General features: G+C 38.1%; 1 protein-coding gene across 1 annotated transcript in view; it reads left to right on the top strand.

Annotated features, from left to right (window-relative positions):
• The window catches only part of CERKL (ceramide kinase like), a 146,590-nt gene that overhangs the window by 129,880 nt on the left and 2,866 nt on the right, over positions 1-13,844 (top strand). Inside the window, exons 6-11 of the mRNA XM_057550955.1 lie at positions 2,636-2,710; positions 3,485-3,662; positions 3,742-3,801; positions 4,409-4,434; positions 4,530-4,638; positions 7,987-8,083. Coding sequence (XP_057406938.1) covers positions 2,636-2,710; positions 3,485-3,662; positions 3,742-3,801; positions 4,409-4,434; positions 4,530-4,638; positions 7,987-8,083 — 545 coding nt within the window. The remainder of the gene's footprint in view (positions 1-2,635; positions 2,711-3,484; positions 3,663-3,741; positions 3,802-4,408; positions 4,435-4,529; positions 4,639-7,986; positions 8,084-13,844) is intronic.

Below are 13,844 nucleotides of genomic sequence, written 5' to 3'. Positions count from 1 at the left end.
ATGTGAACAGCATGTTCTTTTGGCATGTAGATATCTTTTTGGATGGATCCCATTTTGTTTCTGGAAATTGTACTCTTTTAAATTATTCAAACAAAAATATGGAGCAATCTATAGTTTTATAATTTTATATCTACTTTCTTCATGAACTTTCCTTTTAAATTCAGAGTGTTAAAAACGTTCTTAAGGATTAAGGTACAGGTCAAGCAGAGTAGAAGATGACTAAAATGATTTTCTGATTTCTGGTCATGTCTGTCATCACTGCCAAGTTCAGTGGAATTAAAGAAAAGTGGCAAAGTTGCAAAGCCTGAGAAGACATAGAAATAAAAAAGCAACGTCTAGCATTCTAAGAGGATTTGTGCTTTAGCATACTTAGCATACTTCAAACTCACAGGGAATAAATGGTCTTTATTTTCTTGAGTCATGATATGTGTCATTCTCTATTGCACATGACAACATTACATTTTGTTTTTTTTTGTTTTTTTTTTTAAGGATTTTCTTTTTAATTTATTTATTTATTTATTTTTGTCTGTATTGGGTCTTCGGTTCGTGCGAGGGCTTTCTCCAGTTGCGGCAAGCGGGGGCCACTCTTCATCGCGGTGCGGGGACCGCTCTTCATCGCGGTGCGCGGGCCTTTCTCTATCGCGGCCCCTCCCGTCGCGGGGCACAGGCTCCAGACGCGCAGGCTCAGCAATTGTGGCTCACGGGCCCAGCTGCTCCGTGGCATGTGGGATCTTCCCAGACCAGGGCTCGAACCCGTGTCCCCTGCATTAGCAGGCAGATTCTCAACCACTGCGCCACCAGGGAAGCCCTACATTTTGTTTTTTAATAGTCTTTCTAGAGGAATGCTTTTATGGTCTACTCTTAATTAACCATGGTAATGGAGGAAATGTGTTTCATGGAGTACTGTAATCCATCGATAATCTTAAATATCTCACTGTAATTACATGGCCTCCTCCAAAACCTTTACCATAAATCTGATTGGGAAGCAAAATTGATTTGTTTTTGCTTTTTTCCCCCCACCGATTCCAAGTTAATTAGTATTAGATGGCCAAAGGGCAGGCTGTAGAGGGTCAAAGAATAATTGGAAAAGCCTAGGTAATTGACTCCTGGTAAAGATCCACTGAGGAACAGGTTTCTGGATCACTTTTTCTCAGACCTTAGGGTACATACAAATCACCTGGAGGACTTGCTAAGACATGGGCACCTGGGCCCCACTCCCAGCTACTCCCTTTCCATTGGTTGGAGGTGGAACCCAGAACTTTCCCTTCTTAACAAGCTCCCAAGTAATGTTGATGCTGCTGACCCTTGACCCATACGTTCTGAAGGAGGCCCTCTCCATATACATAACCTGAGGATCTTACAAAATGCAGACTATGCCTTGTTAGGTCTGGAGTGGGGCCTGAGATTCAACAGTGTAATAAACACGGAGGTGTGGCCGTTGCTGCTGGGCTGTGGGACATATTCTGAGTAACAAGGGTCAGAACATAAACTACCATTTGATGAATCAGTTAAAACCAGTTTACCAATTGGTTAAGGGGGACGTTTCTTTGCATTGGTTTCACTAGAGGTCTGGAAATCATGAATGCTTAGATAGGTACCTCATGATTACTATTGTTTTAATGACAGTCTTGCTTGATAATGGCTTCATTGCCTCAGCTTCTCCAACTGAGCAGCCCAAGCATAATACATCCGTTCGAAGTGACACAAATCGATGGGATTACATATGACCACACAGGAAAGTTCCTGATTAGCTGGCCTTTGCTTTGATAGCTATTGTACACAGTACGTCCATACTTTCACAGTTCTTGGCTATTACTGGACTTAAATCAAGAAAAATGTAGCTTCTCAATTTTAAATGCTTTTTATCTCCTGGGAATGGCAGGGGCTAGCTGGTATTTTCCCCTTCGAAACCAGGCCTTTACCCCAAGATCTCAGACACACACAAATGTCATAGGGGCCTGACTTGAGAAAGCTCTTTTTCTCTGTAGGCTGGTGGGAAAAATTCATGTGGATCTTAAATTATCTTAGTGATTATGGAAATCAGAAACCTATAATGTCTCAATACAGATTCTCATACTATGGCAAATACCATGGGATGAAGAGTTTTCTTCATCTAGGGTACCATTTTTCAGATAATAGAAGGGATCTCCATTTGGTTGAGAGCTTTAAAATGTATTTAAAGCATATCTTTTGTACTTTATAGTGATTTTATACTTTTTTCTTAGTTATTATTTGGCTTTTTTGTGTTTATGCATTTGTCTCTGCTTTCCAGAGCCATCCTTCTGCTGTTGGCACTCATTTTGGTAAAGAAGTTAGAAGCCTGTTTATTAAAGTTGAATGGAGCAGACTTTGATATAACTAGCACTTTTTCAGGTAGAAAATAGACATTCACGATGGAAGAAGCTGTGAGCAATTAGATACTATAACTTGTTTCCTAATTTTTAAGTTATTTAAAGATTAAATAATAATTCAGTAGCCATTCAATGCGCATCTATGATGTGAACAAAAACTTATAAACTTCCATTTAATTTTTCATTTGAACGTTACATAGTGACATCTCTATAAAGTAAGAGCAAATGGTTAATTTAAAATGTTTGCTATACTGATCATACATGTTTTAAATTTGATTTGGCAGGATCTACTAATGTATTGGCACATTCTCTTCATGGAATTTCTCATGTGGTAACTGCAACTTTGCACATTATAATGGGTAAGAATTCTTCCAAAGAAGTTTATGTTTTATAAGGAAGTTTCTATTTATATAAGGAAGGCTATTTTATATCCGTCAGGCTTGTCTAAGACAGATTCTTTATCTCTCAAAGCAGAGAAATGTTTGACTAAAAACCAAAAGTCAGTTAGGCAAAGCTTGACTATTTTGACTGCTGATCTTTTCAGAATACAGGTGCTATGAAGAGTAGTAAGTGAAGTTTTATTATAATCTTGATAGAAAATAATACAATAATGTTCAAGATCACAATTTTATAACCAGGTCAAGAAAATCCATGCATACTGATTAAATATATCAGGTACTGTTGTTTGACTACCAAAACTCTAGGACTAGTTATTAAAAGAAAAAAAAAGCACAAGAAAAAAATTTTTAGCCAGTGTACTTCCACTAGACCTTTTATTATCTCAACTGATGTAAAACATGTAAGCTCTAATAAATGCAAATCTGTTAAATCTGAGTTTACTCTGCACATGTACTTCAACTTCACTTCCTTAGCCATGTTTTGTTTAAAATAGCAGTAAGCTGCAAAATTTACCACTTTGTGTCTCTTCCCTTGGTAACTGAAAAAGTTATAAATGGCAATTGCAGTAGTTGTAGGTAGTGAGAGTGGAAGAGAAAATAGGATATTATGGTATAAAGTAGCCTGACATTTTCTTCTTCTTCTCTGAGTAAATAAATATGCTCTCCTATGTTTGCCATTTTGACACCTGGCTCTACTTACTTGCTGACTGACTAATATTCAATGTAACATTCAAGGGCACATACAACCGGTCGATGTCTGTACCTTCAGCACCACTGGCAAGTTTCTTCGCTTTGGGTTCTCAGCCATGTTTGGCTTTGGTGGAAGAGCTTTGGCTCTGGCAGAAAAACATCGATGGATGTCCCCTAACCAACGTATGGATTTTGCTGTCATTAAGGCACTGGCAAAACTTAGGTAAGTCTTTTTTTCTTAAACCCCAAACTTCATATCCCAGAGTCAATGAGTGCTAATAACAAATTTCATTGTATTTTAGGCCAGAGGAATGTGAAATATCATTTTTACCATTTAACGACCCTCAGGATTTAGAAGAAAGGTACGTGAAAAGCTCAAAGTAATACAGGAGTCTATATCTTTCTTTGAAGCATAAAACAGTTTGATATAAACAATTTATTAGACTTGTGATCTTTGGTTGTTATTCTATCATATTAGTGAAGAATATAGAATCATGGGGTCCTACAGATTCTATTAGGCCACGTAGTTTGGCACCTGTCTTCAGAAACAACTATTCACTCCATCCATCCATCCATCCATCCATCCATCCATCCATCCATCCATCCATCCATTCAATAGCTGTTTATTAAGTACCTGCTGTATGCCAGACACCTTGGATACAATACGCCTACAAACAAACAAACAAAATTCATAGTTTCTGCCCTCATGAGAATTTCTAATGTGGAATAAAAATATTACTCAAAGCCACACAAAGGAAGTGCTCTAGTCTTAAAAGAAATTTTGAAAATCATCGTTACTGATGAATCAATGAATCAACAACTAATGCAGTGACAGAATTGTTCACATATTTTTACTTAGTGCTGAATTTAATATATATAATGTTGGGTTCTCTAATCATCTCATGTTTAATAGATGCTATTTTTTTGTGTGTGATGTGATGTTTCTTTGTCTTGTTTTCTTACTTTTAGGAGGGCACAGGGATCTCCGAAATCTGGTGAGTATGAAGTTACCTCCTTGAGAACTGAGCAGGGCTGTATTGACATTTTGCTCTGGTGGGGGAAAGTAACCAATCCCTTCCATTACCTTTAGACTGTAATGATCAGTGGCAAATGATCCAGGGTCAGTTCTTGAATGTCAGCATTATGGCAATTCCGTGCCTGTGTTCAGTGGCACCTAGAGGCCTGGCACCTAATACCAGGTTAGTAAGCGTTTTTATTGAATCATTGATACTTTTCATTCATTCATTCATTCATTTATTAATTTTTGGCTGACTTCGGCCTTTGTTGCTGCGCGCGGGCTTTCTCTAGTTGCGGTGAGCAGAGGCTACTCTTCGTTGGGGTGGGCGGGCTTCTCATTGTGGTGGCTTCTCTTGTACGCGGGCTTCAGCAGTTGTGTCTCATGGGCTCTAGAGTGCAGTCTTAGTTGTGGTGCACGGGTTTAGTTGCTCCGCGGCATGTGGGATCTTCCAGGGCCAGGGCTCAAACCCGTGTCCCCTGCATTGATAGGCGGATTCTTAACCACTGCGCCACCAGGGAAGCCCCATTGAAACTTTTCTTTAAACCACATTTATCTTTCAGAATACCCTGCTAACTCTTGGCTAACTAGAATATTATCAAGAGGTAGTCATTTTTGAGTTGATTTTAAGGGATTTGTCTTCAGAGTAGGCTGAGAGTAACTGTTATACTGGAAAAATGATCATTTACTCTGATTTTTTAATATCACTGAGGCTAAAATAATATTCCTTGGGTTTTATTGACATGATCTTATTGTGTTATTTTATGTCTACTTTGCTTTATTTATTTATTTACCAGTCATTGAGAATATTATATTTAATTCTGGTATTCCTTGTGCACATCTCTGCCTTTCGATTTTAGAGCAGACGTATACATCCTTAGCAGGAATAGCATATATGTGTGTATGATGCTTTTATTCAAAGGAAACATTTTAGTTATATTTAGTGTGAATTGTGGTACATCTGAATCTACTGCCCACATATTCATGAGACATTTTATATATCATTTTATCCACAAGCTATAGCTGTTCCATCTCTTGCACATCCTTTTCATGTAGTTGTCCATCATTGGTCTGAAAATATTTCTTTTGCGTTCCTGTAGAGCACAGAAGAAAGGGTGATGAATGTTGCATAATATCGTCACCTCTAGATTTTCCCCAGAAGTGGAATAAAAGAATGACTTATGTATGTACTTTGGCAATTCATAACATCATTTTAATGATTAGTTTCAACTTCCCTGCAAAATATTTAACCTGAAGAATTAACAATTGGTAAAGGGATTGATTTTAAATGTTTTCCTTGGCAATTGATAGGAAGGTAAGAAAGAGGGAAATAGCCAAAGTTAGACAAGAAGAGAAACTTTTTTAAAAATCAGATGTCAGAGTCTCATTAATTATCTCTAGTGCTGAAGCTTGTGTGGTTTAGAAATTGAGGCTGATTGTTTCCTCCCCATTCCCTCAGAAACCCTAGATAGCTGTGCACCTCCCTAATGTAGCTTCCCCCACGAAAAGTGAAGATCTGGCTGGCTGACTAGAGCTCCAAAACTTGACACAATGCTGCTCTAACCCTACGCCGTCTCTGACTCTCGTGTTTGCTCAAGGACCTTCATGGGAAGTAGTCCCGCTCTCCTGGGAGCAGTAGATTCATGCCTCCTTCCAAGCTGCTCCAGTCATTTTCCAGCTGGCCTGGAATTCCACTGCTTACTCTCCAGGTTCAATCTGCATTGATGAATTTTTCAGAGGAGGATCACTAGTTAGAGATGTCTTCTGTGGATTGTAAGCAAACATGCCATTTTTTTAAAGGCCTTTACATCAGAGCCTCGGCTGACCAAGGTATTCAAAAATGTAGCTTCTGAATGATTCAGGGAAATTGCAAAGGAGTTTCAACTTCCAGCTTTATTTATTTTTTCACAAGAAAGTATAATTTACTTCAAAATACCTCAGTGCAAGTTGCTGATAGGAACTAATTTTTTTTTTTTATAGTTCCTATATACCCTTTTTCCAATTAGATTAATGTGTTTTTTTTGTTTTTTTGTTTTTTAATAGCTACTCTTTTATTTATTTATTTTATTTTATTTTTTTAGCTGTGTTAGGTCTTCGTTTCGTGCGAGGGCTTTCTCTAGTTGCGGCAAGCGGGGGCCACTCTTCATCGCGGTGCGCGGGCCTCTCACTAACGCGGCCCCTCCCGTTGCGGGGCACAGGCTCCAGACGCGCAGGCTCAGCAGTTGTGGCTCACGGGCCCAGTTGCTCCGCGGCATGTGGGATCTTCCCAGACCAGGGCTCGAACCCGTGTCCCCTGCACTGGCAGGCAGATTCTCAACCACTGCGCCACCAGGGAAGCCCGGAATTAATTTTTTTATATTCGAATTTTTCTAAGATTAAATGAATGCATTAATGTATGGAAAATATTTAGAACAGTGCCAGGCACATAGCATGTGTTTCAATTACTAATAAGTATTGAAAGGTAGACACATGAAATGCTTTTCGTGTTTACCAGTAAAAACTAAGTAATTAAAAAAAAAATCAAGAATGCACAAAACACTAATGTTTTGGTACTATTTATTTCCAGTTGGGAAGAGGTGATGTAATGGGTAAAAGGAATGGTGGACCCTGGATTAAGTGCTCTGGTTCCAGTGATTATTTTGTTTTTCTCTGTCTTTGAAACAATCACTTAAACTTCGGGGCTTCTTTTCCTTCTACATAAACTGAGTGAATGACTGAAAAATCTCCAAGGTCCCTTACAACTTTAACCTGAGGTTCCATAAGATTTAAAGAGCTCTTTTTTATGTCGTCATTGTTATTCTTGGAATAACTTTATATTTGCACTGAAATTGAGCCTAGAAGTCATTTGCACATATTTCTGCAAACTGCCTTCTAAAGCTAGATGCATCTGTGAGTGGCTTTTTGGCACTAAATCACACCTCTAAATTTGCAGCCTCTTATATTGAACTGAAGAGTTATGCAAGATTAAAATGTTCAGTCATTTAACTGAACATGTGTGGTAGCATTTGTTCACTCCAGTTCATCCATCCAAGAGCCTCTGGTTTATTTGGTTTCCTATGTCACTTAGACCTGCCCATAAATAAATATTTAAATCACACTTTAGATTTTAAAAAGTGTTGAACTAGTTGTTAGACCATTTGTATTTATTAACTATCGTACAACACATCTTTAAAAAAATACACGGTTTCACACTTCGAATCCCTAAGTAAGTACATTGGATTTCAAATTATGTCTTGATATGTGAATAGGATGTATGATGATTCATTTTTTAAAAAGTGCTTGGTGTAAGTGCTTGGTGAGAAGGAAATCAGTCAGTTGTTTAATAAAACTAATTTGAAAGGCTGTTTCATTTAAAAGACAATACAGCAAGATATGATTTAATAATTTTAGGTAAATTTAATGTGATGGTGATTTATCTAGCTTGCCTACAACTTCTAGTAAACATTATTTGTTAGGAGGAATGATACAGAGTAATTTCTGATGTACTCTCTTAATAAATATTTTAATGTCAAATACAAATATTTAATTTCAGATTAAATAATGGAAGCATGGCTCTTATAATTGCACGAAACACTTCTCGACCAGAATTTATAAAACACCTGAAAAGATATGCAAGTGTTAAAAACCAGGTACAGTAAACCATTTGGATTACCTGTGTGCAAAGCAATTAATCATGGGGAGAGAGATGCTGCCGGAGTTGACACCGAGTCCTGCCTTGTAAGAAGGCTTTATTTTCTTCTGAATGCATTAACCTTTATTTTGTTTTTCAATTTGTTCTTTCTTCAAATTCTGAAAAGTATCCACCCATATTAATATGGATTGGCCTTTTTGGAATTGTGGGTTGGTGGTTATATACATTTATGTGTGTGTGTGCAAAGAGAAAATAGAAAAGGTAGTGTTATATTGAAATGTGAAGTAAATTAAGGATAAAATGACATACTCAGCTGTTCTTCAGAATGAAGAGTAGTGAAATCTGAGATTTTTAGCCTTCTTGATTTTATGGCAGCAGACTGCCTCTAAAGTTATGACCTTTGGATTTTCCTATTGTTTGTTTAAGATCAGCCTACTTACATTGATTGAAATAGATTTGCAGAAATATATTTTAAAATATGCTACTTTTATATAGATGTTATTTATTTTATTCTCAACTTAGGAAGTGTGGTGCTATTTGTAGAGATAGATAAAACTGGATTTCCATTCTTAAGGGATTTGTTTTAAAGAGAAGCAATAACTATTATAAGCCCTATTCTTTTGGCAGACATTTTGAGCCAGTTATTAGGAAACTGATCCAGAAATACGTGAATTTCTGAAATTATGAATCTTGAAGTACGTAGTATGCACGTAAAACCCTACAGTCTCACACCTTCTTACAGGTATAAAATTGTGCCTGGATGTAGTTGGGGGAGAACAGATGGGAGGAGGAGAGTAAATCCAGCCGGTGACGAGCAGCTGAATCTTGCTTACATAGGTAGCCGCTGCAAGACTCTCAGTTTTGCTTCTTTATAATTTTAAACTTTCTCAGGCAGGCTTCATAAAGTTTTAGTTCTCCTCTGCCTACTACATTATTTGATCAATGTTTATTGAGCAACCAATTGAATGAAATGTTTAGGAAATTATGTCATAAAATTATATACAGTCCTATTTTCTTTAAATATAAATCTCTAAGGAGACAAAGTGAACAAAAGCAGATATAATGTAGGTTGTAAGCCTAATAACTTTATGTATATGTGTTTGGGAAAATACAGTGATTTATTGATTTTTTAAAGGAATGTATGCCTTTTCAGATGTTGCTAATTTTGTTTGCAACTTTATTATTTTTCTTAATCCAAAGCAATACACGTTCATTGGTGTTTTGTAAGTCAGAAAATAGAAACAAGATAACAATATATATAAAAAGCTCTCAAAATTCTATATTCCAAGAGATAATGAGTGCCATTACCTTGGTATAAACTTTTCCTATTCTTTTTCTATTAAATAAATATGAGAACTTAAAGGAGTAATAACCTCAAGGTACTTACCCTGAGAAGCTGTATATTTATTTTAGGGAGGCACGATTGCACAGATTACTTACAGAAGTTCTCTTTTGGAATTGCCTAAGGGGCAAATGTCTTAGGTAATTTTTGTAGACATCCTTTTTTCATTACTAAAGTAGCTTTCTTGTGACTTTAAAAGTAATAGATGCTTACTATAAAAAAATAAAGACAAAGACATAGTAGTGAATGTAATTCTGTATCTATAGGAAAGTAATTTTTTTCAAAAGGAGACCATGTTATGCAAGACATAACCATTTTTCTCAGGTACTCAACCAGTCATATCTTGCTTTTGATACAAAACAACTATTGCCTCTGTGTGTGTGTGTGTGTGTGTCTGTGTGTGTGTCTGTGCGTGTGTGTGGTGTTCATTAGGCTTAACTGATTGGCTCAGCTCTTTCCAAAAATTCAAGTCCATGCTACTGCTCTGTAATTTTTTGCAAAGAAATTCTAAAATGTTTTGCATAATGGTATATAGTAAGAATAATTGGATTGATTCCCAAGGTGACTGCTTTCAAGCAATGTTAATCTGATACATTTGTTAAAAAATCACAGACATACATATACACATATACATGTGTATGTAGTCTCTTTCCTTCATGGTGACATGTTTAAAAATATAAATTTATATAAATTATGTAATAGTATAAAGACCAGATAAATATAAGATTATATAATCCACTGTCAATTAGTAGCAGTTCTGGTATCCAGGAAGGGAAATGCGGCACTTCAGCCTAAGGAGAGCAACAGTCTAGGTCTCTGAACCATCTTTCCAGGTTGAACTGAATGTTCATGTATCTGAACAATTGTAGAATGTACTGAAAACCATCCTTTGTAGGTGACGCATCTTGCGTTTCCCATCTCTGTGTGAAATAGATCGAGGTAAAAATTACTCTTCAAGTCCTTTCAACTCCATCCTGTAGCTGGCCTTTGTTTTCTCTGTTCATATGGAAAACATTTCTACGTTTGCTTTGACCATAATTTTTGTTTAGGGGGTTTAAAAACCCTTGTTATTCCCCAGGGATTTGTTTGTGACCTTCTTCTCATGATACCTTTTCCTGGGTGATCTCACTGCTTCCCATTGCTTGAACTTTGCACACTACCAAGGGTTCTCTCTTCCTTTCTGATTTGCAGGACCACTGTGCCTTCCTGTGTGCTGAGAAGGTTATAAAACTCCCAGGCATCTTGAGTCCAGCACGTCCACTACTCACCTTATTGCCCTCTTCCCCGATGGTGCTCCTTCTGTGTTTCCCTACACAGGGCAATGGCACTGCTCTCTACCCATCCTGGAGTTACTCTGGATCCCTCTCTCTCATCCCTCACAACCAATCCACCGATTAATTCAAACCTTAATCCCTTCTTGCCTCCAATAGCCTCCTTCTGATCTTTCTTTTCTCTGGTCTTATCTCCCACGCTGCATTCTAGAGGGATTTTTCTAAAATACGTATCTGATTTATCTCCTGCCTAATTCTTCAACGTGTTATTGTCATCAAGATGACATCAACTTTCCTCAGTGTGGAATACATGGCCCCTTGTATTCTAGCCCTTGCCTATGTCACAGCCTCGCTTCTTGCCGTCCTCTACCAGATTTCTCATGCTTTGGTCATTGAATTCATTTTCTAGGGCTGCCATAACAAATACCACAGACTGGGTAGGTTTGGTTTCTCCCAAGACCTGTCTCCTTGGCTTACAGATGGCTGCCTTCTGGCTGTGTCCTCACTTGGTCTTTCTCTGTGCATGCACATTCCTGGGGTCTCTCTGTATGTCCCAATTTCCTCCTTTTATAAGGACACCAGTCATATTGGATTAGGGCCTACCCTAAAAGACTCAGTTAACTTAATCACCTTTTAAAGACCTTATCTCCAAATATGGTTACATTCTGAGGTACAGGGAGTTAGGACTTCAACATATAAATTGGGGAGGTGGGGGGGACACAATTCAGCCCATAACACCATATGTGTCTATGTTTTAAAATCAAATATAGACATTAACATACTCTGAAAAATAAATGCCAAAATACCAGTGTTGCCATCAGTATCACACTATGCTTGATCATGGCATATCTCTGTGTTTTTGCAAACGTGGTTTCCTCTCTCCAGAGCTTCTCTTCACCTCCAGGCTAATTCTTCTGTGTTAAGACTCAGCTCAAGAGGGCAATTCACCCAATATCCTGAGCCTGTTTGCCTCTTCTCATTTCTCTGTGCTTATACCATCATGGCACTTATATATATCACAACTTTTTTTTTTTTTTTTTTTTTTAAAGTTTTACTAGATTTTATTTATTTATTTATTTATTTTTGGCTGTGTTGGGTCTTCGGTTCGTGCGAGGGCTTTCTCCAGTTGCGGCAAGCGGGGGCCACTCTTCATCGCGGTGCGGGGACCGCTCTTCATCGCGGTGCGCGGGCCTTTCTCTATCGCGGCCCCTCCCGTCGCGGGGCACAGGCTCCAGACGCGCAGGCTCAGCAATTGTGGCTCACGGGCCCAGCTGCTCCGTGGCATGTGGGATCTTCCCAGACCAGGGCTCGAACCCGTGTCCCCTGCATTAGCAGGCAGATTCTCAACCACTGCGCCACCAGGGAAGCCCATATATCACAACGTTAATTGTTAACTTCCTTTCCTCATGCCCCAAACACACCCTCACACGTGATATCACACTCTTGGCTTCCCTAAGTCCCATCTAACAATGTCTGTGGCTTCCTAGGTAATAAATGTGCATGCATGGATGAATGGAGCTTCATTTTGTGAAGTGTGCACATGAAAACTGATGATGTAAGACAATAGACTTACTGGTGATGGCCATCAGTTCCTGACACTCCTTGGCTTTAGCTGCATGGCTCAAGTCTCTGACCCCTTCATCACATGGCATTCTCCCTGAGTGTCTATCTTCACATGGCATTCTCCTCTCTTAACCAGGACATCAGTCATATTGGATTAGGGCCACCCAAATGACCTTATCTTAACTTGATTACATTTGCAAAGACCCTATTTCCAAATAAGGTGACAGTCACATGTACTAAGAGTTAGGACTTCTAGATATCTTTACGGGGGACACAGTTTAACCCATAATGGCCAGTGATCACTGACTCATTTAAAACACATTATTTTGGGACTTCCCTAGTGGCGCAGTGGTTAAGACCCCGTGTTCCCAAAGCAGGGCGGCCGGGTTCGATCCCTGGTCAGGGAACTAGATCCCACATGCATGCTGCAACTGAGAATTCACATGCCACAACTAAGGAGCCTGCCTGCCACAACTAAGACCCGGCACAACCAAATAAATAAATAAAATTTTTAAAAATGTTTAAAAAAACAACTAAAACACATTATTTTTACAATGAATGAAAAATGTAGAACATTTTACAAGTGCAGTGTGAAGGGTGGCCCCAAACCTTACACCTGAGATGGGAAGTCTAATGCAGTGACTGTTGGGAAGTTTTAGAGAGAGCCTTGCTTTTTCCAACAGAGAGTTGCTTGGGGGCTGCTAACCCTGTACTTCAAATAGAACAACTGTTGCCATCATGTAACCCAGTATTATCCACCATGTAACCCATGCATTATTCAGTATAAACTGTAAGATCTGCTGGACCTTGATGTTTCCACATATAGCAAAATAAGGGTGTTGGGGGAAATAGTTTTCTGGCAACTTTTAAAATTCTGTGCTTCATTGAGGTTTATATGTGAAAGAAGGGAAAAAACATGTAGATAATATATTTGTGATAAACCTCATGCCATTTATCTGAAAACTGAAATAAATGAGTAGTTGTGCATTTCTACTAAAAAGTTACTTGGCTATCTTAGTTATTTCAGAGAATACAGATTTTTTCACTATAGTTTCCTTAGGCAAGTAAGAAAAATTTCAATTTTTAAAATAATTTTTACTGAAGTACAGTTGATTTACAATGTTGTGTTAATTTCTGCTTACAGCAAAGTGATTCAGTTATACATATATATAATTTTTTTCATATTTTTTCCATTATGGTTTATTGCAGGATATTGAATATAGTCCCCTGTGCTATACAGTAGGACCTTGCTGTTTATCCATCCTATATATAATAGGTGGCATCTGCTAATCCCAAACTCCCAATCCTTCCTTCCCCTGCCCGCACCTTGGCAACCACAAGTCTGTTCTCTGTGAGTCTGTTTCTGTTTCGTAGATAAGTTCATTTGTGTTGTATTTTAGGTTACACAAATAAGTGATACCATATGGTATTTGTCTTTCTCTGTCTGGCTTACTTCACTTAGTATGATAATGTCTAGGTTCATCCATGTTGCTGCAAATGGCATTATTTCATTCTTTTTTATGGCTGAGTAATATTCCATTGTATATATGTACCACATCTTCTTTATCCATTCATCTGTCGAT

The sequence above is a fragment of the Balaenoptera acutorostrata genome, chromosome 8 (assembly GCF_949987535.1).
Source record: "Balaenoptera acutorostrata chromosome 8, mBalAcu1.1, whole genome shotgun sequence".
Classification (NCBI taxonomy): Eukaryota; Metazoa; Chordata; class Mammalia; order Artiodactyla; family Balaenopteridae; genus Balaenoptera; species Balaenoptera acutorostrata.
The sequence above is the reverse complement of the archived record's forward strand: the minus strand, read 5'-3'. Positions and strand labels throughout refer to the sequence as shown.